Below are 22,654 nucleotides of genomic sequence, written 5' to 3'. Positions count from 1 at the left end.
TATCAACATCTGTACTAACCAATGCAGCTGTCGCAGCTCTTTAGCATAGCAGCTCTCCGTCGATGGTAAACGTCCATAACGGCTCGACGACGAGTCCAATTGAGTGTATGGAGAAAATGGTCTCATTTTGACAACAACGCTCGAGCGTTGTGTTGGAAGATCATTCCTATTTCTTGCTCATTGAAAAGCTGTGGAAGAGTGATATTCATCTCTTTGCTAAGAGCAATAGCGGCTGGAAAGGCTGTGAACGGGGCATCGCTGCCATAGAGGAATTTATCCGCTCCAAAAAGTCTTGCCATGGTCCAAATCTGGCTATGCATGGAGAATCCGGCGAGATCGAACCAAAATTGTCGCTGCATAAGAGCCACTGCGCTTGTAGTGTTGTATGGTACGGCATCGCGATCAGATCCTGCTTTGGGGCCGAGAATGCGACCAATCCGAACGAATCTATCGAGCACTGCTGGTATAGCTGCACCACAGTGTGGGATGATCCATCTCAAGTTCTCATTGGCGGCGACCGTTCCCGACGTGATCATATCCGCAACTGTTCGGGTGGTGTCGAAGATGAATTCCAGGGTCGGTGCCTGGAAAACATTCATCAATGGTGCGAGTGAGTCAAGTCGTGCAGTGCCTGACTTGTCCATCGGTGCGTCCCTCGGACACGGGTTGGTCGGATGAATGAAGATGACTGCTCCATGCGAATTGAGCTTGTCGTAGATTACCTTCATTTTTGGATCACCATGATACAAGCCATGATAGTTAGACAAAAGCACAAAACCGTCAGCTCCAAGCACTATGGCTCTGTCTATCTCATCAAGAGCATCTTGGATGGATGGAAGCGGCAGAGATGCGAAAAACCCGATGCGATCTGGATGCTGTCTCTTCAGATCTGCGATGAAGTCGTTGAACCTTCGCGTCAAGGCAACTCCTGCTTCGGTGTTGTTGGGTTCGAGAAACGTTCCTGGGCTGGAACAGCTGACAATGCTCCTCTCGATATTGTTGGTGTCCATAAAGGCAAGATGAGATTCAAGGGTCCAATTAGGAGGAGCTGCATTGCCATCTGGCCCGGGCGTCCACCCTGCATCTATGACAGCTTGTTGGTAGAAGTCAGGATACACATGGGAGTGTGTGTCAATCTTCGGAGTAAAGAGACCGTTACCATGGCCCTGACCACTTGCAGAAGCATGGTTTAGGAGAGTCATGATCACAATGGAGCCCACGAACCACATCTTTAGACTGTCAGCAGTTGTTGCGAAGATTACAGAATGATGGGCAGAGTACAAATTTCGAAGTGCAAAGGCTGTACAGATATACTAATAATCCATCAAGGCTGCTGTCGACGGCGCCTCCTTGGCTATGGCTGTTATTCGTCAATCACGGCATGGACCATACCGCCGCGTGCTGGCATGGTTACACGGGTACTGAGTAACGTCTCCAAGTGAGGGCTCCCGAAGTGTCGCCGTATCGCGAAAAGCTTTAGCATGGTCAACGCGCCCTGAAGATGGACGGGATCGGGCTAACACTCTTGGTGGGCGAACCTACGTCCGTATTCTCCAAAGCCGCGCCGATACTGAACCCTCTTGAGCTTGACGCGTGCTCTCCCCACAAATGGCTGACCCAAGGGCGGGACTAGCTTGGAGCAGAGCAAGTCCCCGCACTTGGTAGCAGACTAAAGTCATTGGCCTTCGCCTGACCATCCCCTTCTTTCCCCACAAACTTTATATGGGAGTGGTAGCCTGGGCCCTGTCACTCGTTGGCCAGCCCCTGCACTCGCCGCCGCATCCGAAATGATTAATAGCGTGCCCTCAGCAGGCCTTTACTGCATCTACTACGCGTGTCGACGCCAGAAGCGAATCCCATAGTTGTTCAGACTCACCACATTGCCGAAGTTATGGCAGAATACCCCGTTCCAGCAAAGCAGGAGAAGGACCTGAGCGATGTCTCAGAGAAGATCCCTCCGGATTCAGTGCATCACAAAGAAGATGTCATGAAAGACGAAAATCTTGTATACGACGGCGAGGAGGAGCCAGAGATCCATATGCGGACCTGGATCGCCCTGGCCTCGATGTTCCTTCTCAACCTGGTCCAAGTGTTCGCTCTTCAAGGTCCTCCGGCCGTGGTGAGTACCCAACCAGCCTCGTGAGATGGGTTGTCACTAATGAGCAATAGCTTTCATACATCGGCACCAGTTTGAACAACCCACAAGCCCAGACTTGGGTGCCCAATTCGCTCTCCTTGGTTCAAGCCGTTATCTGCCCACTGATTTCATCCGCGTCCGACACATTCCAAGCACGGAAGACTTTGCTCGTTGGAACGTCAATCATCTCCTTCATAGGAGCAGGCATCGCACCTGGGTCCAAGGACATTTACAGACTCATTGCGGCTCAGACATTGATCGGCTTCGGCTTCGCATCGGTACCACTTGCCTACTGCGTCCCAAGCGAGATTCTACCGAGAAGATGGAGACCAAGTAGGTCCTTTTCCTTCCATGACGGCAAGGTTTTGGTACTAAGACAAGTCTACAGTGGCACAAGCGTGCATCAACATTGCCGCCGCCCTCGGTGCTATATCTGGCCCACTAATCATAGGTGCCTTGACCAAAGGTGACGTCGAGAATGGCTGGCGAAAATACTACGTAAGTCGCTTCCCTGATCAGATTTCTAGCTGCTGATACGCGTGTTAGTGGATCCAGATGGCACTCTGGGGACTGACCGCGGTCGGTATCTTCGCTGGCTACAGACCGCCGAAGAGGCACACGAGACTCGACCATCTCTCCTTCCTCCAGAAGCTGCGACACCTTGACCTTCCCGGCTTCAGCCTTCTGACATCCGGCCTTGCTCTTTTTCTTACAGGTCTGAACCTTGGTGGTGGCCTTTACCCCTGGACGAATTCCCGGGTATTAGCTACGCTGGTGGTCGGCCTGGTCATCCTGGTTGGCTTCGGAGCGTACGAGTGGAAAGGCACCAAGTCTGGCATCTTGAACCACGAATTGTTCCGTGGAGGGAAAACCGCTGGCCGAACATTTGCCATCTGCATTTCCCTGATCTTTATTGAGGGCATCCTATTGTTCTCTTATGTCATTTTCTATCCCGTGATGTAAGTCGCTCCCTCCCCTGCAATGGCATACGCCTGACACTTGCTGCAAACAGGACTACTCAGCTTTTCGAGACCGATCCATTCCTTGCGACGGCTAGATTGCAACCGTTCTGGATAGGCTGCATGCTGACGACTGTCATCTGGGGCTACTGGAGCACTCGCCTAAGGACCATTCGAACTCCCCTTTTCGCCGGCTACGCATTGTTCACTGCGGGCATGATCGGTCTAGCTACAATCGAACCAGATGATTCGCTGAGCTCCCTGGCCTTTGCAGCTCTTGCTGGCGTCGGTTTTGGCGCACCCCTCATCCTTATCATCTCAGGTGTCCAGCTCTCTACACCACATCATCTCATCGCCACTGCCACAGCCGTAACAACATCATCCCGCGCCGTTGCAGCAACCGTATTCACGGCGATATACGCGGCGGCTTTCACGACTAGGCTCGACACAAAACTTCCAAGTTATGTAAGCAAAGCAGCGCTGGCAGCCGGGCTTCCGGAGAGCTCGCTCGAGGCTTTCATGAAAGCTTTGACGACCAACGACACGGCAGCCCTGGGCCAGGTCCCAGATGTCAGCCCCACAATCATCGGCGCAGCTGTTGCGGCCCTGAAGCAGGCCTTCGCCGATTCATTGAGAGTAGTGTACCTGATCGCCATTCCGTTCGGCGTGGTTGCATGTATCGCTTGTTGCTTCTTGGGAGACATGAGGAAGACGATGAATTACCATGTGGATGCTCCTCTGGAGGATCTTCATGCGAAACATGATGCAGCCGCCGTGACGTCGAAGGTATAATTGGAAGTAACTCTAGCTACGGGAATGACACTTGTGCGTCTGTTTTCACGGACATGATACTCGAAAGTCGCCCAGTCTGACTACTCGAGTTCTCGAAAACTCGCGAATACTGATCTCGTAGGCTATCAGTGCTCGTTTGGTTTATATGCATTGTCTTCTGGGCATTGCTCTTCATCTCCACCATCTTCATCTCGATCAGATACTTCTACCAAGTTTACGAGCTCAGCAAAGGCATTTCCTCGCCACAGCGAAGCTTTGCGCGACGATTTCCTCTCAATGCTCGTGGGGCAATGCAAAGCTTCACTACACCTCCTTCCCGGCCATGGAATGCAGATATTCTTTTTAAGTATGATGATTCTAGCTGTTTGGTGTCTCGTTCCAGGCCACCCTGGCTTCGTCTTCGAGGACATTGCCACTTTAAGTCCTCTGATCCAAAACACGGGGACGTCGAGTACAAGCTAGCATCGCGATAATAGGGGAAGGAGTTTTATCGTTCCTCACGAAGCTAGGCATCTGTGAGCGGGCTTTGGGGTGTACCGCGAAAGATTTGGGTACCGAAGAGTAGGTGTCGCCAGATGCAGTGCAACACGGCACAAGGACAGGAAAACGTAAAAAGTGGAAGTTCCACAGGCTCTTTGCTCATGGGAATGCGAGGACCGCAGGGGCAGTGTTGGACAAGACTGATCAATTGACTTATGTGAATTTGATAGATCTCACATGCTCTGTTTCATGGTAGCTCACTATACGCCATGTTCCTCCTAGCCCCAAGTGTCACTCCGTCCCAATAGATCACCCAATAGCCCGCCAGTCCGCTTCCCCTTCCCAGACTTGCTCATCGTCTTCTTACTGACACCGGCACGCTCACTCATCTTCTGCGGCCGTTCACCGGCCTGAAAGTTGACCGCATTTCTTCTGCCAGTGTTATTCTTTCGGATGAAGACCTTGTCTTCACTAACATGTCCCCGTTCCGGCTTCGCAACCGTGACGCCGGTCGCAGAGGTGCTCTCGTTCGAGATCAGGGACGATACGCTGCTGTTGGTCGTAGCACGCCGCAAAAGAGGTGGTACCTTGAAAGTCGTGCTTGTCGAGGTGCTAAATGCCATCTTTGTCGTGGAGCTGGACGACGACGACTGCCGAAGCATCGAGAGGCGATTGACCACCGTAGCTTGAGACCGCCGATGGGCGAGCGAGGATCGACTTTGGCTATGCCCGCTATTGCTCGATCCTGTGGGCAACGGTGGCTTCTTGAAGACGACTTCTTCTCGGGATGGGTCATCTTCGTCGTCATCGTCGTCGACAATGAAATCGCCTAATCCCTCGCCGTCGTCTTCGACACGCTCATCTGTCTCAGCTTCTCGAGCATGACGGTCAAGGTCAACATATTTCTCTGGCTCCTCCTCGGAATCCGACGTGTCTTGGTCCATTGTCTTAACCTGTGACTCGGATTCTTCAACCAGGAAAGAGAGGTTTTCGCGGATCTCGATGAGCGTGGCTGGTTTTTTGTCGACGTTGTTGCGTCGCAAAGCAGGGGGCTGACGATTCAGCTGTGTTTCTGAAGCCAATTCAAGGGGCCGCTTTCGCTTTGTCCCTGCGAATGCAGCAGGTGAGTCCTGTCTGGATCGCGCTTCGGGCTCTGTTTGCGATTGTGACTCGTCTTGTATACCATCAGGCTCGTCGAAGTCGTCATCATCTGATAGCGCTCGCGGATCCTCGATGGTCCGCAAAAAGGCTTCCTTGTTCTTTTCTTCGGCGATCTTGCCCACAGCTTCGTCTTTGAGCAGCTCGCGACGCATTCGAGCAAATTCGCGGCGCTTGGCTTCACGCTTTCGGGCTACTGCATCCTCTTCATCGGACAGGTCAAGCTCATCATTGGCACCACGTCTTTTTCGCAGTCTTCCGGTAGTGATGTCCTGCAGCAATTTGGATACATCGGCTTCATCCTTTCTGCGTTCACGATCCGCATGATAACCTGCAAGCGCAGCTTCGTCGCCCTTTCCTACCTGCGTATCGAGGTCGATCATCCTACGATCATCGTCGTTCTCGGCATCGTTGGCATTTTCGTCATCGCTAGCACCTCCAAGACCTGCATATTCATCGTCAGACTCTTCGGCCGCTTCGTCAATGATGTCTCGTGCTTTGGAAGTATTCTTGTCGAAAGGTTCGGGGACGTTTCTGGCTGCGCGGCGCATGACCTCGAAAGCAGTGGGCTCGTAGGCGAGATTTTCTTCAGCCTCTTCCGGGCCGCCAGTCAGATTTCTTCCTCTCCGCAGACGTCCCTTGCGCTGAACGATTGGGCTAGCCTCAACCTCATGCAAAGGCACAGTCTCAACTGTAGAGCTTATATCGGCCTGCGGAGTTTCCGAAGCGAAGCGATTGCCTGTGAAAGGGCTATAGACATAGCCTTCATCTTGCGTGGGCTCGAATACGTGCTGAGACGGTGTAGCCTGCATTGCTTGTGCTTGGCGTGTCATAGTAGGCGACTCGGGGATCCTCTGGCTTTGAGAGAAGGACAGACTTATATCGAGCGGCTGTGTCTGTGATGCTGGCTGGCTCTCACTCACCATGTCGAGAGAGTCCAGTCGGTTCAATTGAGGCAGCATGGCAATACCAGGAGATGGTAGTTCCGCGACACAGTCAATGCTGTCTGGAGCTTGAGTCTGTCCATCCTCCTGGGTCTGGGATTCGGCCATCGTTGCATCGAATGCCTGAGTCAAGCCCAGCGGCATATCATCGGACATGTGAAGTCCAGGAATCTGCTTTCGAGCAGACCTAAACAGAGACTGAGGGGTTTTGGAAGGTTGTGGAAGCACCGGAGTCTCCACTCTTGGTGCATCATCGTCCTCGTCGTCGCTGAGGATGCGGGTGTTGCGAGATCTGCGTGGAGCAGGTGTCTGCAGATACTTCATTCTGTCATCCTCAGGATGGCCGGCCACGTCTTCGACGTCGGAATGTTCTGCAGAGTCAATTTCTAACTCCTCCTCCGAGCCGTCTTCGTCAGCCTGATCGTCGAACAATTTGCCCTCTTCATTCTCAAGGTCTTCGATGCCTCGTTCTTCGATTTCTTCATCGTCGGATTCTTCATCATCTGTTTGAGCAGCATCCTCCTCGTCCGTAGCAAAATCATCATCTTCTTCGTCGCTATCGTCGTCATCAAGGCCATCTTTGACAAAGGTACCATCCTTCTTGGCAGCTTCCTTCTCGCGCTTCGAGATCTGGGCCGCCTCTTGACGTGCTTTCTCAACAAGGTCTTCTACCTCCTGCTGGTCTCGCTCTCTTTCCTCGGCTGTCTGAATGATAACACCTTTCGCTTTCAATTCTTCAATTTTCTCTTGTCGCTCTTTGCGAGCTTGCTCTCGAGCGGCACGTCTGAGACTCGCTTGCATCTCGGCAGTTGTCATGGAGGCTCTGTCGTTGCGTTCGGAATCGCCCACATGCGCCAGGGCGCGAAGGGCGAGGTGAGATGGCATCTCCTTCGCCTTACGTTTCGGCAGTCGCTCAAAGGCCGCATACTTGCGCATATCGCCCTTCGAGGTAACGACTTCAAGGTCATCGCCATCGTCCTCAGTGCTGCTGGCACGGGATGCTCTCAAGAGCTCAGCAATCCTAGACTTTCTATCTTTCTTGGCCGCGACTACGTCAGCTGCAGGTGCTTCTGATGTTGGCACCATGCCAGTAGAGACTTGTATCGGCTCGTCAGGAATCGCAGGCAGAGGTGCGGCTTTGCCCTTGCCTTTGTCGGTGTTGGCCTGAGGATCAAGGCCGATTTCCTCCATCGAAGGCGCTTCTAGGACGAGACCTAAGCCACTCACAGCATCTGGTTCAACAAGGGCGTTCTCCGCGCTTTTATCGACCAAGTCGTGTGCTTCGAGTGGGCTGGTTGGCGGCGTCGTGTGGCGACTGACGCGATCCGCGTCAGAGCCATACTCAGGGCTGGCCGTCCTGGAGCTGGAGAGATTCGCACGTTCATTTGCAGCATTTGATGCCGTTCGTAGTTTAAATCGTGCCAAAAAAGCATCCTTGCTGATCCTCTTCTTTACCTTGGCTTGATGAGCAAGTTGCATGTTTCTGCTCATTCTTTGCGTCTCTCTCTTCATCTCCTCCATGGCCTTTTTACTTGCTTTTCTGGAAGGTTTTGCACCTTGTGCGATCTTGCGTGCCGCGTCTGCGTCAGAGCCCTCGCTAGACTCATGGGAATCGTCGGCAGGACTCGAGCCGCGAGGGCGCTTCGAGGATGATCTTTGTGCCAGAGCCGACTGCTCCCTCGCGGCACGTTTTGCGCGTTCAGCGTCTTCCTTTTCCTCTCGACGCTTCCGCTGCTTCTCAACCAGTGCTTTGAATCTGGAATTGGCAAGTGATGGCTGGGGTTCGTCACCGTTGAGAATCTCAACGCCGTCATCCTCTGGCTCGGCGGCGCTGGATCGAGTAGGTGAAGGAAAGAACAGTGGCGACGCTGGCTCAGAAGGCCGTTCTTTCGGCGAGGCTGCTGGACTTCTTTTGCGCTTCGTCAAGAGTCTGCGGCGAGGCTGAGGTCTGGCAAGCTCATCGCTGCTATTGTCTCGAGTCTGTTGCCCCAATACATGACGTGGGGACGTATCAGTGATTTGTTTATCTGCGCGAGGAGAAATGGTGGCGGCCTTGCTGCCGGTAGCGAGACGCGCTGCCATGCGGCTCTTCCTAGCAACCGGGACGTCGGCGTCGGAGTCATCATCGGAGGTTGGAGGAGCAGGACGGGGATTCGTTTTATGATGATTCGGATTCGCAGGTCGAGCGTCTGTTACCGCATCGCCAGAGTCCGAATCGCTGAATTGTGCTAGAATGGCTTGGATCTTCCCTTTTGGTGTGGGAGGTTCACTCTCCGAAGGACTCGGGGAAGAAGGCACACGCGGCGGTGAGGAAGCCATGCTATGTTGAGATAATGGTCGGCAGTATCATACTCTTACACGCAGAATGATAGCAATACGAATGTAGTACTGGAACAGCAGCGAGCATAGCGATTCCCCAAGCATTTGCGGAGCGGGTCCACGAAGTCGCGCACCGCGTCGTGCCAAGACATACGTCACGCGTTCTGCATTCCCCACTAATGTCTCGTCAATCCCCAAGAACGTCTTGAACAGCATGACTGCTGCCTTCCTGCAATTCACATATACTGGTAAACCATAACAGCCGATAGAGGCTATCTCATTGAGCTAATACTGGCTACAGCCCGTGGCCCGCCGCGGGTAAACGCTAAAATCGCAACGCTGGCTAAACAATTTTTCAACTGTAGCAGAATGGGGAGATACTCAATCTGATAGCTACCGGTCATGCTGTCTTCTGCTTAGTACCGCCGCTGTAGATCGCCGGCACTGTGGTTCCGCCGGATGCGCGAAACAACGCTTCATCTAAACCACCCACTGATCTCGGGATTGTTAGCCCGGGCAATGTTCTTCTGCCGCTTTTTCAACCCTGCTGAACACACCCAGCCAATACCGGTTATTACTGCAAGTCCGACGATCACGCCCGATGTCCAATAAATGGCAGTCCAGTTGGTAGTATCATTAGTATCTTTCATCTTGTTGAGGTTGCGTGCGGGTATTGGTTGTTTGAGTTTCTTTCGAAAGTCCTGTTTATCAGTGCATGCTTATTACGAGCTACATGGTACCGAGAGCTTATAAGAATCTGCTGAAGTAATCCCCTTGTTCACAGAATGCTTTGTGTTTTGAGCCAAATTTGGAAACGGCGCTGGCCATCAACTTGCCAGCTTAGATAAAGAGCAGCCATCAGGCTTTGTAGGATATTACTATAGCCATTGTTCTCTTCCGACATTCGGTCTCGTCGGCACTCGAAATAGAAATTGGTTCAATTGAGGTTGTCACCACGCGAACTTCAGCCTCGGTCTCAGCCTTGCTCATTAGCGTGTTTGCCTTGCATGATCGCGTCACGATTGTAGACTGACTTGCTTGGTCCTCTCCACATCCTACTCCCTAGCTCTCAGTGCTCCCTTTCGGCTGTAGCATGGGCAACATAGAAGCTTTGAGGGAGGAGTGGAAGACACTTTATGCTAGCAAGCTCCCAGCGTTCGCACGCGCCAAGAATTCTGCTCAGCCGAGATGGCCCGTCACGCTTGACCACTGTTTCGCGCGTATCATCCTTGATAACACGGTCGGTCAGGGCACGCAACAATGGGACAAAGTAATACGCAAGCCCGCGGTGAAGCACATGTCCGAACACCAGCTTAAGGATGCGATCGATCTGGGCAAGAGAATCGAGTTGGGCGAGATCAACATTTGCGACCTTGATCAAATCAGCCTGGTGTGTCGTGGGAAGAATGAGACCAAGTACGATACAGCTCGGAGTACCAATTCTGGAAAGACCAAACGCAAGAGCACTGCCAACGACTTTGCCACCAGTGATGAGACAAAGCTCAAGAAGCCAAGAACGAGTTCACAACAATCAACACTCTCTTTTGCCACGAGTCCAAGAAAGGGCGAGAAAGCCACATCGGCAAGTGCTAAGGAAGACATGGACCCGAATGTAGACTTCGCTGCGACGCTTGACAAGATCCGTAACCACTCTTCTCTCACGCCTTATCGGAAGCGCCTATACACCGTTTTACTTTCTGTGCCACGAGGCCGGTTCACAACGTATGCGGCAATGTCGGACTATCTTGAATCATCGGCGCGCGCCGTAGGCAACGGCATGAGGAATAATCCCTTTGCGCCGGACGTCCCGTGCCATCGCGTCCTGGCCGCCGATGGCAGTATAGGTGGCTTCCACGGCTCATGGGGACCCGAAGGTAAATATGCCAACGACAAGCTCAGGCTGCTGAGAATCGAAGGCGTGTGCTTCGATGGCAAGGGTAAGGTAATTGGCCAGCCTTTCAGAGGGTTTCACGAATTTCGTGAGCTGAATGGCGGAGTCAAGTCCACCTGACGCCTTACCGTTGCCCTGGGAAGGGACGCACGAATTTAGCCAATGAGCAGCCAATATGAGTCTAACGGATTGGCTCGAAGTCTTCAAGGCTCCAGGCACCTGCGATTCCTCTGACTGAGTACATCTAAGTCCTCCAGGGACCCCGTTTGGAATCCTATAAATATGCTACTTCCTACGGGCGTATCTCGCCCTCATCACCAGGCTCCATACAAACCCTTATTCGAATTTACCATCAAGATTCTGGTACAGCATCTTCACTGTCCGACGATATCTTGTAACTCGTGAACGAGAAATTCTCTGTCGCGAGTCACTTCAACTTTCTGTACTCACGCAATGGAGACTGAACGACATTCGGGAAGGCAAGCAGCGTTCAGGAACAAGAAGGCCTTCAGCAGCACCATGATGAAGGACGCGAAGCTGGCCAGGACGCGGCTGGCTCATAGACGCAAGGACAAGGTGGTGGAAACACGGGGCTTCTTCTTCGACATCGCAACCATCACGGCCAGTACATTATACCTGTGTGAACGCCGAAGCGGTGGAAGCCTGGCAAGTTTTGACGGCTGGAAGCAACTCATAGGCTGCTTGCGGGAGATCTGCGGCAACGCTTGCCACTTCACTGCGCTGGTGTCTTGCCACAGCGGATGAGCGATGAGGGGTTGGCGGCATACGAGCGGTAGAGTAAGTCCACAAGTCCTGCTTCTAACAATACCAAAAGCGGAAGGATGATAGACAATGAACTTCGACCTCTTGGTATGGAGTAAGCTGAGCAGTGGACAATGCCGGTGGAATGTATGTGAGGTGCGAATTGATAGAAATGGTGAACGGGGGGAACAGTGACTATGAATGCAAGACGAGCTTCGATTTCTTTCTCGGAGGCTCCTGCAATGGGTATGTGGTTTTGGTGGGTCTGATTGATCATACATGTAGTTCGGCGGGTGTACGTATCCTAAATAAGTCCACGAAAAGGTTTAGCGTAGCGTCGCGGAAGCTCCCATAACTCGTCTATGGTGGATAGCGCATGCAGTCATGATAGTATCTTGTTCCAGTAGCAGCCTCTCTGAGCGCAGAGCCAAAATCTCTCTTCTCCTTCCAATGTCCAACGGATTACAAATGGGCCGTGCCCGGCAGCACCAGTGTCTCCTGCGTCAGCTTCTGTTTCCTCAACACCCTTGGCCCTTCCTGTCCCTCCATCAACGTATTGACAATCGGACTCGTCGTGGTGGGATTGTCAGCTCGGGATCTCCACCGCCATTTCTGCAGAAGCTCACGATCCGACTCCTTGCCCTCGAGAACATCTGCAATGTACTTGCCAATGTTGGGCAGGTACTTGAAGGCGTGCCCACTGCCGCCAGTGGCGATCAAGACCCTTCTGTCCAGCTCCGGCACGAAATCTATCACGTAGTGGTTGTCCCACGAGTCAGTGTACCAACATATCCGCGAGATCTCGACCTTGACTCCTGGTTCCTGCAGCAACTCCGGCGTGTACTGCTGGAGGAAGTGCTGTATGACCTTCCAAGCCTGCTGCGGGATCTGCTTCATCTGCTCCTCCGTGGTGTATCTTGTGGCTGGCACGCTCCTCTCCTTGCCATCTCGTTGCACCTTCGGGTTCGTGAACTTCTCTCCGCGATATCCGATCTTGAAAAGTCCGTCCTCGGTGACAGGGAAGCCATAGAGGCCTCCCGTCGGCCCGTCACGCACGTTCCAGGTCCAGCTCGGGAAGTTCTTGGCCGAGTAGCGCTCCATCAGTGGGCTGTCCTTGGGGATTCGGAAGATAACAACGCTGCCGGCGGTAGTTTCACAGAGATGATCCAGTTCGGGCACAAGGGACGGTGTCCAGCCTCCACACGCCATGACCACTCTCGCCGCCTTGTGGATGTGTCCATCAAGTGTCCGGATACCGCTAACCTTCCCACTTTCATAGACATATTCCCGAAAAGTTCCCTCGCGTTCTCCAAAGACCGTCTTCACCCCCAACGCCACCACCTTGGCCAGCGCAAACCTGCACGCCTTGTCGGCATAGTTTGTGCCTCCTAGCGTGTCCAGAACGCCGAGGTAGCTCTTCGCTCGCTCGCCCCTCCTGAAAGGATCCATCATTCCCTCAAAACCCTTCCGCTTCGCCACCTCCAAATCCCCCTTGTCCGTCGTGACCAACTGCGTCTCCCCCCACCCCAACCTCTCCATATTCCTCACCGTCTCAACCTCAAACTCCGGCAACTCCCTCTCCTCGGTCAGACTCAAATTCCCATTCCCCACAAACACGCAATCCCGCGTACTCATGCCCGGTGGCACCAGCTTCCCCGTCTGCAGCTCCTCGTTCCAGGCCATCCATTCGTCGCGGGCCTCCAGGCTCATGCGCATGTACTCGGACTGCTTGCCATAGGCGCAGCGGAAGATCTTGTTGCAGTCTGCGGAGGCGGCGTCACAGCCCTTGAAGTAGTCGTAGTGGGTTTCGTGGTAGGGCTGCTTGTCGAAGATGGTGACAGACGTGTAGCCGCGGCGCGCGAGGTGTAGGGCCGTGGAGAGGCCGAAGATGCCGGCGCCGACTATGGCGATAGGGTCGTTCTTGGCGAGAGGTGGCGAGGCCATGGCGGGGGTGTTGTGAATTGGTACAATCTTGGGAGATGACGCTGGTGCCGGGTAGCGTGCTATTCGCGCATAGAGAATGGTAGCACCTGAGGACAAGAGGGGGTGCGCCACGCCTTGTTATGTTCTGTTTGCCTTTTCGTGTTGTGGCTGTCGCACCACCGTGCCGACCTGCTTCTAGCAAAGATACATAGGTGATTTTGAGCCAGTCGGTTGAATCCGACTAGTCTCGCCACAAGGCGGGCAGGCTGCCTAGCCGCGACGCCCAAGTCCGATGCTTCAGGGGATCACCCCACTTCGCTGCGAGAGGGCCTATAATGTGTATTATACGGTATCCAGGTGCCAGGCTCGCGAATAGGGAGACCTCAAGACAGAGGTGTGATGGTTCGCAAGACGTCGGTCGCAGACGGAAGTGAAAACAAGCAGTTATATCTATAGACTCTATCTTTGGGAGAAACGAATAGTACCTATAATTTCGTCACCGAAATCTCATTCACAGGCGCCACCGGTCTTCCAGTCTTGAACAGTGCTCGGATATTCTCAAAGCATTCCCGTTCCGACTTCTGGAATGCCAAATCCGTCAGTCCCCCCATATGCGGCTGCACCACCACCTTGTCACTCGTCTTGAAGTACGGGTTGGGGCTGGGCTCGTTGGCAAACACATCCAAGCCCGCTCGTGCCACCTTGCCGCTCTCCAGTGCCTCGATCAGTGCTTCTTCATCCACCACGGGTCCTCGGGCGGTGTTCACCAGGAATGAACCATCCTTCATGGCCTTGAACTCCTCCCGTCCAATCAACCCCGTCGTCTTCTGATTCAACGGGCAACTCACGCTCACCACATCCGCCGCCCCAAGCAACTCATGCAGCGTGCCATAGTAGACCAGCCCATACTCCTTCTCCACCTCCTCACTCAGCCTCGTGCGATTATGGTACGCGACGCGCATCCCAAACACCGCCGCCTTCCTGGCCGTGTACTTGCCAATAGCGCCACAGCCCACAATTCCCAGCGTCAAGCCCCTAGGATCACGACTCGGCACCAACCCAGTCTTCCACGTCCCGGTTCTGACACCCTTCTCGCCCAGACTGGTGTTCCTCAGCACCGCCAAGACGAGGAACACGGCCATGTCGGCCGTCGCCTCGGCCACGGCGTTGACAGTGTTGCAGAACCAGACACCACTGCGCGTCATCCACTCGACATCGAACTCGTTGTAGCCCGCCGAGGCCGAGGTGATGATGCGGCAGGACGGCAGCAGTCCCTTCAGCAGCCCTTCGTCAAAGGGTTCGTACGGCGGGGTGCCCATGCGGATGACGAAGGCGTCTATGGGTCGGTTGGCGGCGATGAATTTGGGGAGCTGCTCTATCACCTCCGCGCGGTTGGTGGCGGGCAGGACAGCGAAGTCGTGGTCGCGCTTGAATTCTTCGAGATAGTCCTGCCCGACGTACTTGGGGTCGCCTAGGGCGACGATGAGCGGCTTCTGCGTGGAGTTGCTGATTGCCATGATTGGGATATGTGTGGTGCTAGGGTGCGAGGTTGTTTGGCAATACTGCTTGCTTGTCTGCTCGCCGTCGATATGCTGACTGAGTGACTCTGATATCTGGACGAAGAGCCTTGCCGTGTTTCTTTCGATGTACAGAAACGACCACAGAGACTCAGGCGAAAGGGCTGCCCTGCAGCACGCCCTGTAGCTGCTAGCCTTGCGCCCCACTCCCGCCAAACTCCGACAGCAGGATATCTCCGTGATTGGTCACACAAACACCGTTGTCAGAAGCATTTGTTCGAGATTGGGCAACGGGGCCACAATAATCGCTATGTGAACACTACGTTAGTCACACAAGTTGGCTGATGTTTACTACTTGTCGGCTACGTGACCAGGCGCTACGACGAATTTCTGATGGAAAAGACCATATCTCTGGGCGAGTTCATGCTTGACCATGCATCTCACGAGGGGTTATAGCCACCTGGGCAGCTCGAAGCTTGAGCGTAATCAATACAAGCGACTTATTATAGACTAAGGAACGAAAGATTCTGGTAGCAGCAGTCCCTCGTGGCCCAAAACACTAAGCCGCAATGATAGTTCTGGACTGCTTCGAGAACATTCACAGGCAGTTCTCGATCAATGTCGAGGCCTCTTCGCTTGGCAGGTCTCCTCACACCGGAGAACTGTCGGCTTGACCACCATCAGTTCCACACACACACACACACATTTCAGCAACGGCAGTTTCCCCAAGCCTCAAAGCCGATATCAGACCGAGACCACGGAGGAAGTCCCTAATCGGTTCAATCCGACCATTCGGCTTGTCCCGTGATTGGCTACTATCGAGGTGGAGGCGGTCGGAGAAAGCCACGCCCCCAAATTTCACTGCCTCTTGGCACTCGGGTGAGGGTGTAGCAATGTCTAAGTACCGCGATCCCCAAACAACTGCCCTGCATGAACTTGTTCTGAACAGAATCAACAAAGCATCCTTGGGAGACAAACCACATCGTTGACGACTACTCATCGACTCCAGCGCCAGCAACAAACCAACGACAACCACCCCCGACTCCCAACCCATGCCCACGATGAACGGCACCACCCCCACCTCCCTCCCCCCTATGGGCTTCGTCGCCGTCGACGTGCACTTCACGCGCGTCTCCGGCGACGCCTACAACAGCGACACCTGGCCCTTCCCCCTCATCCGCCAGGAAGCCGACGGTACCTCGATCCCGCACCTGGTGACCGACGCCGCCTACCCATCAGCCTTCATCGACAGCTTCGTGGCGGCGGCGCAATCCCTCGCCGACAAGGGCGCCGTCGGCATCATGACCTCGTGCGGCTTCCTCGCCATGGCGCAGCCCGAGGTCGCGGCCCGCGTCTCCGTCCCCGTGGCGACCAGCTCGCTGTGCCAGATCCCGAGTATCCAGGCGTGGTTGCCGCGCGCCAAGAGCGTGGGCGTCATCACGTTCGACGCGGTCAAGCTCACAAAGGGACATTTGGTGAATGTGGGCGTGGCGAGGCCGGAGGCGGTGCATATCGTGGGGCCGCCGGATAACGGGGCGCTCAAGAGGCTGGTGCGCGATGGAGAGGTGCCGTATAACCATGCGGGCATCGAGGATGAGTTGGTGCTGTGTGCGCAGGAGCTGGTCAAGGAGCATCCCGAGTTGGGCGCGATTGTGCTCGAGTGCACGCAGATGGCGCCGTTTGCTGAGGGGATCCAGAAGGCCGTGGGGCTGCCGGTTTATGATGTGTATACCCTGGGCTGCTGGTTCTACGAGGGCTTGGTGAGGAGGAGGCCGGAGCGTTGGGGCGCCATTAATGGTGTCGGGCCGATTGCGTAGAGTGGCAATCTTTAGAGGAATTTGCATGAATCAGCCTGGCTGTCATTCTAGTATTTGAAAGTGCTATAGCAAGAAATCTCCACCGCTCTCCTTCACGATCATATCATACTCGTTCTTGAACTGCATGAACATGACCTCAGGTGAGCCTGTGCCCTTCTTCGTGTACTCGGCTTCCTCGTGGCCGACGTAAGTCTTCTTGAGGCTGGGATTCGCCAACGCGGCATTTTCCACCACCATCTGGCAGTGGCACGCCCTTTCCAGAGCGATGAAGAAGGCAGCCGCCTCATCAACGGTTCCTCCAGCGGTCAAGATGCCGTGGTTCTGGAGAATGATGTTCTTGTTGGTCGGGCCCATCTCCTTGGCGATGCGAATGCCTTCGTCCTTTGCGAAGACAACGCCACCAAAGCCCGCATACACAGAGAGGTCATTGTAGAACATGCATGAGTCTGTCGTAAAGTCATTCAGAGCCTCCCAAGGAGAATGGGACGAGCTGGACTTACCTTGGTTGAGCATCTCAATCGGCTTGCCGAACGTCGACCAAGCACGTCCGTAGGGGCTGTGCAAGTGGCACGCAGCATTGATGTCGGGCCGCGCCTGATGGATCTGGCTGTGAATGAGGAAGCCAGCCGTTGGCACAGGAAGGTCTGCGCCTCCGACCCGGTTGCCTTCTTCGTCGACGCGCACCATATCGGAGGCCTTGAGCAGGCCGAAGTGGATTCCATAGGGGTTGATCCAGAATGTGTTGGTGTCAACAGGATCTGTAAAATATTAACAGCAGATCGTGGTGAAGAACAGGAGCCTCACCTCTGAGGCTGATGTGTCCACTGGCACCGTCGCAGTAGCCTAGCTTTGCAAACACCCGGAAGGCACCAGCCATGTGCTCGAGCTGCCATTTCCTTTCCTCGTGCTTGTCAGCTGGACGTGGGATGTAGTGCAGACGCTTATGTGCTCTCTGCCCAGCCGCAGGGGTGTCTTGATCGGCTGTGGAAAGCCTGGTCTGTGCCTCCGCGGTTGTTGTGGTGGTGGTTGCGGTTGTCGACATGTTGAAATGATTGATCAGCACAGATATCTGTGTACTGGATAGCGACACTATTATAAAAGATATTGTTTCTACACGATTAAAAGCCAAACCCAAACAGTTTTCACAGTAAGTAAGCTGCAAGAGTTTTGTCTGAGAATCAGATGCGGGGTCGCACCGAGCCGTGAGGACAGACACACAGGGCGTGATGTGCTGAAAGTCGGCTTCTTCCGACCAGCGGACTTCTGCTTGAGAAGTCACCCTTACGAAGCCTAGAAATACAGCAGAGCTTCTTGTCTGGCTACGAAGCGCTCCCTCAAAATCCTTGATTGTTGAGTCCTTGCATATCGTCTTGCGGATCAGTGAAACCTCGCAGCAAATCCTCAACGAGCCATTCCGACTCATCTGGAACGTTCAGATGCCCCAAATTCAGCATCCAGTCGTCCACCTGTGTGACTTCGGAGTCATCAAGTGAAGTGAAAGGAGGCGAATTTCGATGAAATAATACAGGTTTGCCCGGCTCCTTGGGGCTGCTGGCAACCTGGAACCGGTTTTGGGACTCAGGAGGCTCACATATCATGCCGACAGTTCTTTCAGCCAGCTCTTCGAAGATGTCACGGTATGGAGCTGCGTTACTCCATCTTTCCGCAATAATGACCAGCACCATTGCGCAGGCTGTACATGTACTGATGACGTCTTTCTGAGGGACTTTTCTGCGAACCGTAGGAGATGCCCACAGACAGTGGAGGTAAGTCAAGCCACCTAGAAAGAGAATGTGGAGTGAACCCCAGGTGTAACGTACGGGCGATCGCTGGTAAGTACGTCGATAGAGCAGGCAAATCTCTCGAGCTCGATCTGAACATTCCTGAAAAGCAGCATCGACTTCCTCCGGACTGCAACGCATCCCATCGTGCCCCGGTCCATAGTTGCGCGAGCACGTGAGGTAGTGGCGATAGAGCAGTAGAATGGAGTGGCAATAGGCGAGTCGGAACCAGTCGTTCGAGCCAAACACGGTGCTATGTCCTTCGGCGGGTGGTTCGCATGGGAGCGGAATGGCGTCTTTCCAACTGTCCAACTGATTACGGAGAAGTGGGACTGCGGCAAGTGCTCTTCTGCAGACGCTGCCACTTGTGGTGGCTGTTGCGGAGAACAACGAGTCACTCATCTTCGACCACAACTGGCGGAGCTTGATTATATGCAGAGCGCCGCTCAGCGGTCCAGGCGATTCGGCTACGTTGGTGCGAGGCACACCTACCAAGCCGCTCGATGTTATCGCAGAATCATCGATGTCACTGGGAAGCTGTGATAGTAGTCAGTAGCGCTTCCAGACGTTGGAGGTTGTGGCAGAAACTAACCTCGACATCAATCTGCTCATCAGGTATACCGAATGGGCGTCCTAAGGCAAACGCTGCAGCCCGATCAATATCGTACGCGACCCAGAATACCCTCTTGGACATTTCGCTTGTCAGAGGGTCAACTTTGGGACGAAAGCGTGCTGCACTACGGTGGTATCCAAGCTCAATGCAATGACGAATCGCCATGCCTGAGAGCTTCCTAGCCGATTTATGAGTATAGATTGGACACAGCTCCTGAGGTATAGCTTACCAAATCGAGGCTCCAGCCGGAGATCGTATTGAGTATACAGCACACGCCAGCACCGCCTGTATTGACTCGAGACTATCCATGTCGACCACGGGCTGCAATCGGTCAAGGGCGGCTTCGTAGTACGTCTGCAAAGATCAGCTCGAGCCCGAGTCGGTCACATGGCAGTACCAACCTCGGCCGCATCTTGCTGCGCATTATCTACAATCAGTGAGCCAATCGCGTATACCTGTTCCTATTAACACGCGCATTGCCAGCTACAAGTCCTGCTTACCATGAGCACAAACAGCAACGCGACCTTTGGAGCGGCCTCGAGCGTTCCGCGTTGCTGGGCATGGAGACATTGTTCCTCCCAGACGCCGAAGGTTGGCTTGTGCAGGAAAGGGTATTGAGGATGAATGTTTTCGAAATACGCCCTAGATAATCTCTGGCAGACTGCAAATGAAGGGAGCTGAAGTGGTTCGAGCGAGCGATGCTGGTCTGCAGATCTTGTGTCATTGTGGGCATCGACTGTCGATCCATCGTGTCTTCTGTGCAGTCCAAAGGTCGCGCCAGCAACCCGCGCAAAGGACAAAGCAGAAGACGGACCAAAGTATTGAGCCTCTCGACCAGCGGCACTCAACGCTAGTACTGCAACATCTGATGCTAGATCGTCAGCATCGTCTATGCCGCCGTCGTTGGGAGACTGCGGATATGTCGAGTTGAGCAACCTGTTTGCTGAGTGTTGATCCAAGAGCAGGGTATCTTGCTCATGATGCCGGACCAACTCCGGCATAGGTAGGTCGCCCACATAATGATCAGTCGCCACGTCCGGACGTGTCTGCTGTAAGAGACCCTCAAAGAAACGCGACTCGAGCTTCCAGGCTTTGCATGTAGTCGCGTGGCCTGAGTAGCCCAGTGGCTGGATCCTCAACAAGGCAATCCCTCGCAACCTTGGCGCAATTCTGACACCTCGGTGTCTGGCCATCACACTTTAATTTCCTCTGCTTGCAATTCACGCAGGCCAGCATCGTCCGCTCTCCGAGCCGCGGACGCTTTGTGTTGGAGGCTGACATGTCGGCGTTTTTCACGCCAAGAACCAAAAATCAGGATCAGCGCTATCAAAATTGTATACAAGGCATAAGACCGTGATAGAAAGCGACGACAACGCAAAAAGCATTGTTCCGGAAACCTGCAGAATCGTGCAGCGCCCAGCGTTGATTCGAGCCCAAAGGGATGGTGCCCTCACGTGGCGCTCGCGTGATAAGCCCACAGCCCAGGGAGCCTAGGGAGCCGAAGGAGCCCGGAGCCCAGGCCTTTTAGGACATGACCGTCAGATAACGCGGGGTAGAAGCCGACGATCTATGGCCAATGGCGCCACACGGCGATAGCTAGCCATCCATGGCAAATGCATGGCGTTGGAGATAACCTGGAAAATTCGGAAGAATCCGAATTCGTGTAAAGGGTTAGCGCTATGGCTGGCATCGATGGGCGAGATAGCGACGTCGTCAAAGGAGGATATATCTCGGTCAGACGCTGCTGCACGTCTCCAGGCTTGCTACAGCACTCCTTAGTTAGTCACACTGAAGAATTCTGCAGATGGCGCCCAGCACAGAGAGCAAGCGCGATGTCGAGAAGCAACCTGAAGTGGGCGAGGGCGAATTAATGGCCCAGAAGACCAACGTTGAGGGCATCAGCGAGGAGCTGCCATACGATGCGGCGCTCGAGAAGTCTTTGCGATGGAAGCTCGACACCAGGTCAGCGCCCTGAGACCCATGGACCTCATCCAAAACTGACACCTTCAGACTTCTACCCTATCTGGCGCTGATGTACCTCTTCAACGCGCTTGACAGATCGAACTTGGGCAACGCTCGAACTGATACGCTGGAAGAGGACCTCGGCATGCACGGCAATCAATACCTGGTATGGTCGGCCACTCCTGACGAGCCTCGCAGGCTGACTCACGCCTACAGTTGACGCTGATGTTCTTCTACGTCACATTCTGTGGCCTCGATCTGCCCGCCAATATGCTTACGAAGAAGGTCGGCCCGCATTTGACACTGCCGACCATGATGTTGGGCTGGTACGTACAAGATGGCACGCCGTATCAGGACTGTGTGGACTGACACAATCACAGGGGCACGACGACAATCCTCCAGGCCAGCGCCTACAACTGGGCAGGCTTGCTGGCTTGCCGTATTTTCATGGGTGCCTTTGAAGCCGGCTTCATGGCAGGCATTGTCTACTATCTCACAACCTTCTACCGTCGCAACGAGCTAGCCCTGCGCATCTGCATCTTCTACGGCTCGGCAACTATTGCGGGTGCCTTCAGCGGCCTGCTGGCCTTCGGCGTCTTTCAAATCGAGGGCTCTCTGGCTGGCTGGCGATGGCTATTCCTGATCGAAGGCGCAGTCACCATCATCCTAGCCATCATCTCATACTTCTGGATTCCCAAGGACATCAGCAGCTGCCGTTTCTTCACCGAGGAGGAGAAGGTGGTTGCTGTGAGACGCATCCTCGCCGACAGCTCGCGCGAAGCCGAGGAGAAGTTCAGCTTCAAGGCTTGCATGCAGGCCATCTTCCACTGGCGAGTCTTCACCAACTCGGTCATTGCACTCAGCTACGGTATCGCATCTGCCACCGTCGGCAATTGGATCCCCATCATCGTGCGCAGCTTGGGCTACTCCACCATCAAGACCAACCTGTACACGGTCGCTCCCTACGCCGTCGGATGCGTGGTCCTCCTCTGTCTCTGCACCTCGTCCGACTACTTCCGCGAACGGTCAACCCATCTCATGGCAGCCATGACCATGACCTTCGTCGGCTTCATCCTCCTCGCCACCATGGATCCCAAAGAACATCTCGGCGTAGCCTACTTCGCCTGCTTCCTTCTCACCTCCGGCGCCTTCGCTCCCTCCGCCATCTTCCACACCTGGTACGCTTCCCTTCCCCTCCCCCTTCTCCCTCTGAACCCCGGCTAACATAGATCCAAGGCACAACAACAACGACACAACCGAGAACGCCCGTTCCGCCGTGACCGGCGTCATGGTCGGCGCCGCCAACGCCGGCGGCATCGTCAGCTCTCTCTCCTTCCAGGAACGCACCGCGCCCCGCTACATTCCCGCGCTTATCGCCGGTGCCGCCTTCCAGGCCTTCGGCATTCTGCTCATCTTCTCCCTGGCAAGCTACTACCGGTGGGACAACAGGAAGCGGGATCGCGCCCAGGGCGTCAAGCTGCGCGCGGGTGACGTGTCTACGGAGCGCATGACGGGCAACGTCGATGACCCGCTTTGGCGCTGGACTACTTAAGAGGGAAGCGGGGAAGCCGATGAATGCCACAGGCCGTCATGGCTTCC

The 22,654-nt window shown here is 54.5% G+C and overlaps 10 protein-coding genes across 10 annotated transcripts; 4 read left to right on the top strand and 6 right to left on the bottom strand.

Annotated features, from left to right (window-relative positions):
- Window positions 1-122: 122 nt before the first annotated feature.
- Window positions 123-1,202, bottom strand: HMPREF1541_03283 (uncharacterized protein; the record flags this gene model as incomplete). Its single annotated transcript, XM_008717635.1, has 1 exon — window positions 123-1,202. One exon carries the CDS (start codon window positions 1,200-1,202, stop codon window positions 123-125), a length of 1,080 nt encoding a protein of 359 aa, XP_008715857.1.
- A 689-nt stretch (window positions 1,203-1,891) lies between these two features.
- Window positions 1,892-3,888, top strand: HMPREF1541_03282 (uncharacterized protein; the record flags this gene model as incomplete). The annotated part of the gene is made up of 5 exons (XM_008717634.1): window positions 1,892-2,119; window positions 2,170-2,470; window positions 2,526-2,635; window positions 2,684-3,096; window positions 3,150-3,888. 5 exons carry the CDS (start codon window positions 1,892-1,894, stop codon window positions 3,886-3,888), a joined length of 1,791 nt encoding a protein of 596 aa, XP_008715856.1.
- A 758-nt stretch (window positions 3,889-4,646) lies between these two features.
- Window positions 4,647-8,789, bottom strand: HMPREF1541_03281 (uncharacterized protein; the record flags this gene model as incomplete). The annotated part of the gene is made up of 1 exon (XM_008717633.1): window positions 4,647-8,789. One exon carries the CDS (start codon window positions 8,787-8,789, stop codon window positions 4,647-4,649), a length of 4,143 nt encoding a protein of 1,380 aa, XP_008715855.1.
- A 1,093-nt stretch (window positions 8,790-9,882) lies between these two features.
- Window positions 9,883-10,800, top strand: HMPREF1541_03280 (uncharacterized protein; the record flags this gene model as incomplete). The annotated part of the gene is made up of 1 exon (XM_008717632.1): window positions 9,883-10,800. One exon carries the CDS (start codon window positions 9,883-9,885, stop codon window positions 10,798-10,800), a length of 918 nt encoding a protein of 305 aa, XP_008715854.1.
- A 1,104-nt stretch (window positions 10,801-11,904) lies between these two features.
- Window positions 11,905-13,386, bottom strand: HMPREF1541_03279 (uncharacterized protein; the record flags this gene model as incomplete). The annotated part of the gene is made up of 1 exon (XM_008717631.1): window positions 11,905-13,386. One exon carries the CDS (start codon window positions 13,384-13,386, stop codon window positions 11,905-11,907), a length of 1,482 nt encoding a protein of 493 aa, XP_008715853.1.
- Window positions 13,387-13,850: 464 nt separating this feature from the next.
- On the bottom strand, window positions 13,851-14,882 carry HMPREF1541_03278 (uncharacterized protein; the record flags this gene model as incomplete). Its single annotated transcript, XM_008717630.1, has 1 exon — window positions 13,851-14,882. The coding sequence occupies one exon, from the start codon at window positions 14,880-14,882 to the stop codon at window positions 13,851-13,853; it is 1,032 nt and encodes a 343-aa protein (XP_008715852.1).
- A 1,061-nt stretch (window positions 14,883-15,943) lies between these two features.
- HMPREF1541_03277 (uncharacterized protein) lies at window positions 15,944-16,699 on the top strand (the record flags this gene model as incomplete). The annotated part of the gene is made up of 1 exon (XM_008717629.1): window positions 15,944-16,699. One exon carries the CDS (start codon window positions 15,944-15,946, stop codon window positions 16,697-16,699), a length of 756 nt encoding a protein of 251 aa, XP_008715851.1.
- A 63-nt stretch (window positions 16,700-16,762) lies between these two features.
- On the bottom strand, window positions 16,763-17,741 carry HMPREF1541_03276 (uncharacterized protein; the record flags this gene model as incomplete). Its single annotated transcript, XM_008717628.1, has 3 exons — window positions 16,763-17,145; window positions 17,200-17,457; window positions 17,504-17,741. The coding sequence occupies 3 exons, from the start codon at window positions 17,739-17,741 to the stop codon at window positions 16,763-16,765; spliced, it is 879 nt and encodes a 292-aa protein (XP_008715850.1).
- A 292-nt stretch (window positions 17,742-18,033) lies between these two features.
- On the bottom strand, window positions 18,034-20,094 carry HMPREF1541_03275 (uncharacterized protein; the record flags this gene model as incomplete). Its single annotated transcript, XM_008717627.1, has 5 exons — window positions 18,034-19,017; window positions 19,073-19,271; window positions 19,323-19,447; window positions 19,495-19,548; window positions 19,594-20,094. 5 exons carry the CDS (start codon window positions 20,092-20,094, stop codon window positions 18,034-18,036), a joined length of 1,863 nt encoding a protein of 620 aa, XP_008715849.1.
- An 803-nt stretch (window positions 20,095-20,897) lies between these two features.
- On the top strand, window positions 20,898-22,607 carry HMPREF1541_03274 (uncharacterized protein; the record flags this gene model as incomplete). Its single annotated transcript, XM_008717626.1, has 5 exons — window positions 20,898-21,055; window positions 21,104-21,221; window positions 21,272-21,381; window positions 21,436-22,233; window positions 22,292-22,607. The coding sequence occupies 5 exons, from the start codon at window positions 20,898-20,900 to the stop codon at window positions 22,605-22,607; spliced, it is 1,500 nt and encodes a 499-aa protein (XP_008715848.1).
- Window positions 22,608-22,654: the final 47 nt, after the last annotated feature.

Source organism: Cyphellophora europaea (genome assembly GCF_000365145.1).
Source record: "Cyphellophora europaea CBS 101466 unplaced genomic scaffold supercont1.3, whole genome shotgun sequence".
In the NCBI taxonomy this organism is placed as follows: Eukaryota; Fungi; Ascomycota; class Eurotiomycetes; order Chaetothyriales; family Cyphellophoraceae; genus Cyphellophora; species Cyphellophora europaea.
Note: the sequence above shows the minus strand (reverse complement) of the source record. Positions and strands in the feature narration are given on the sequence as shown.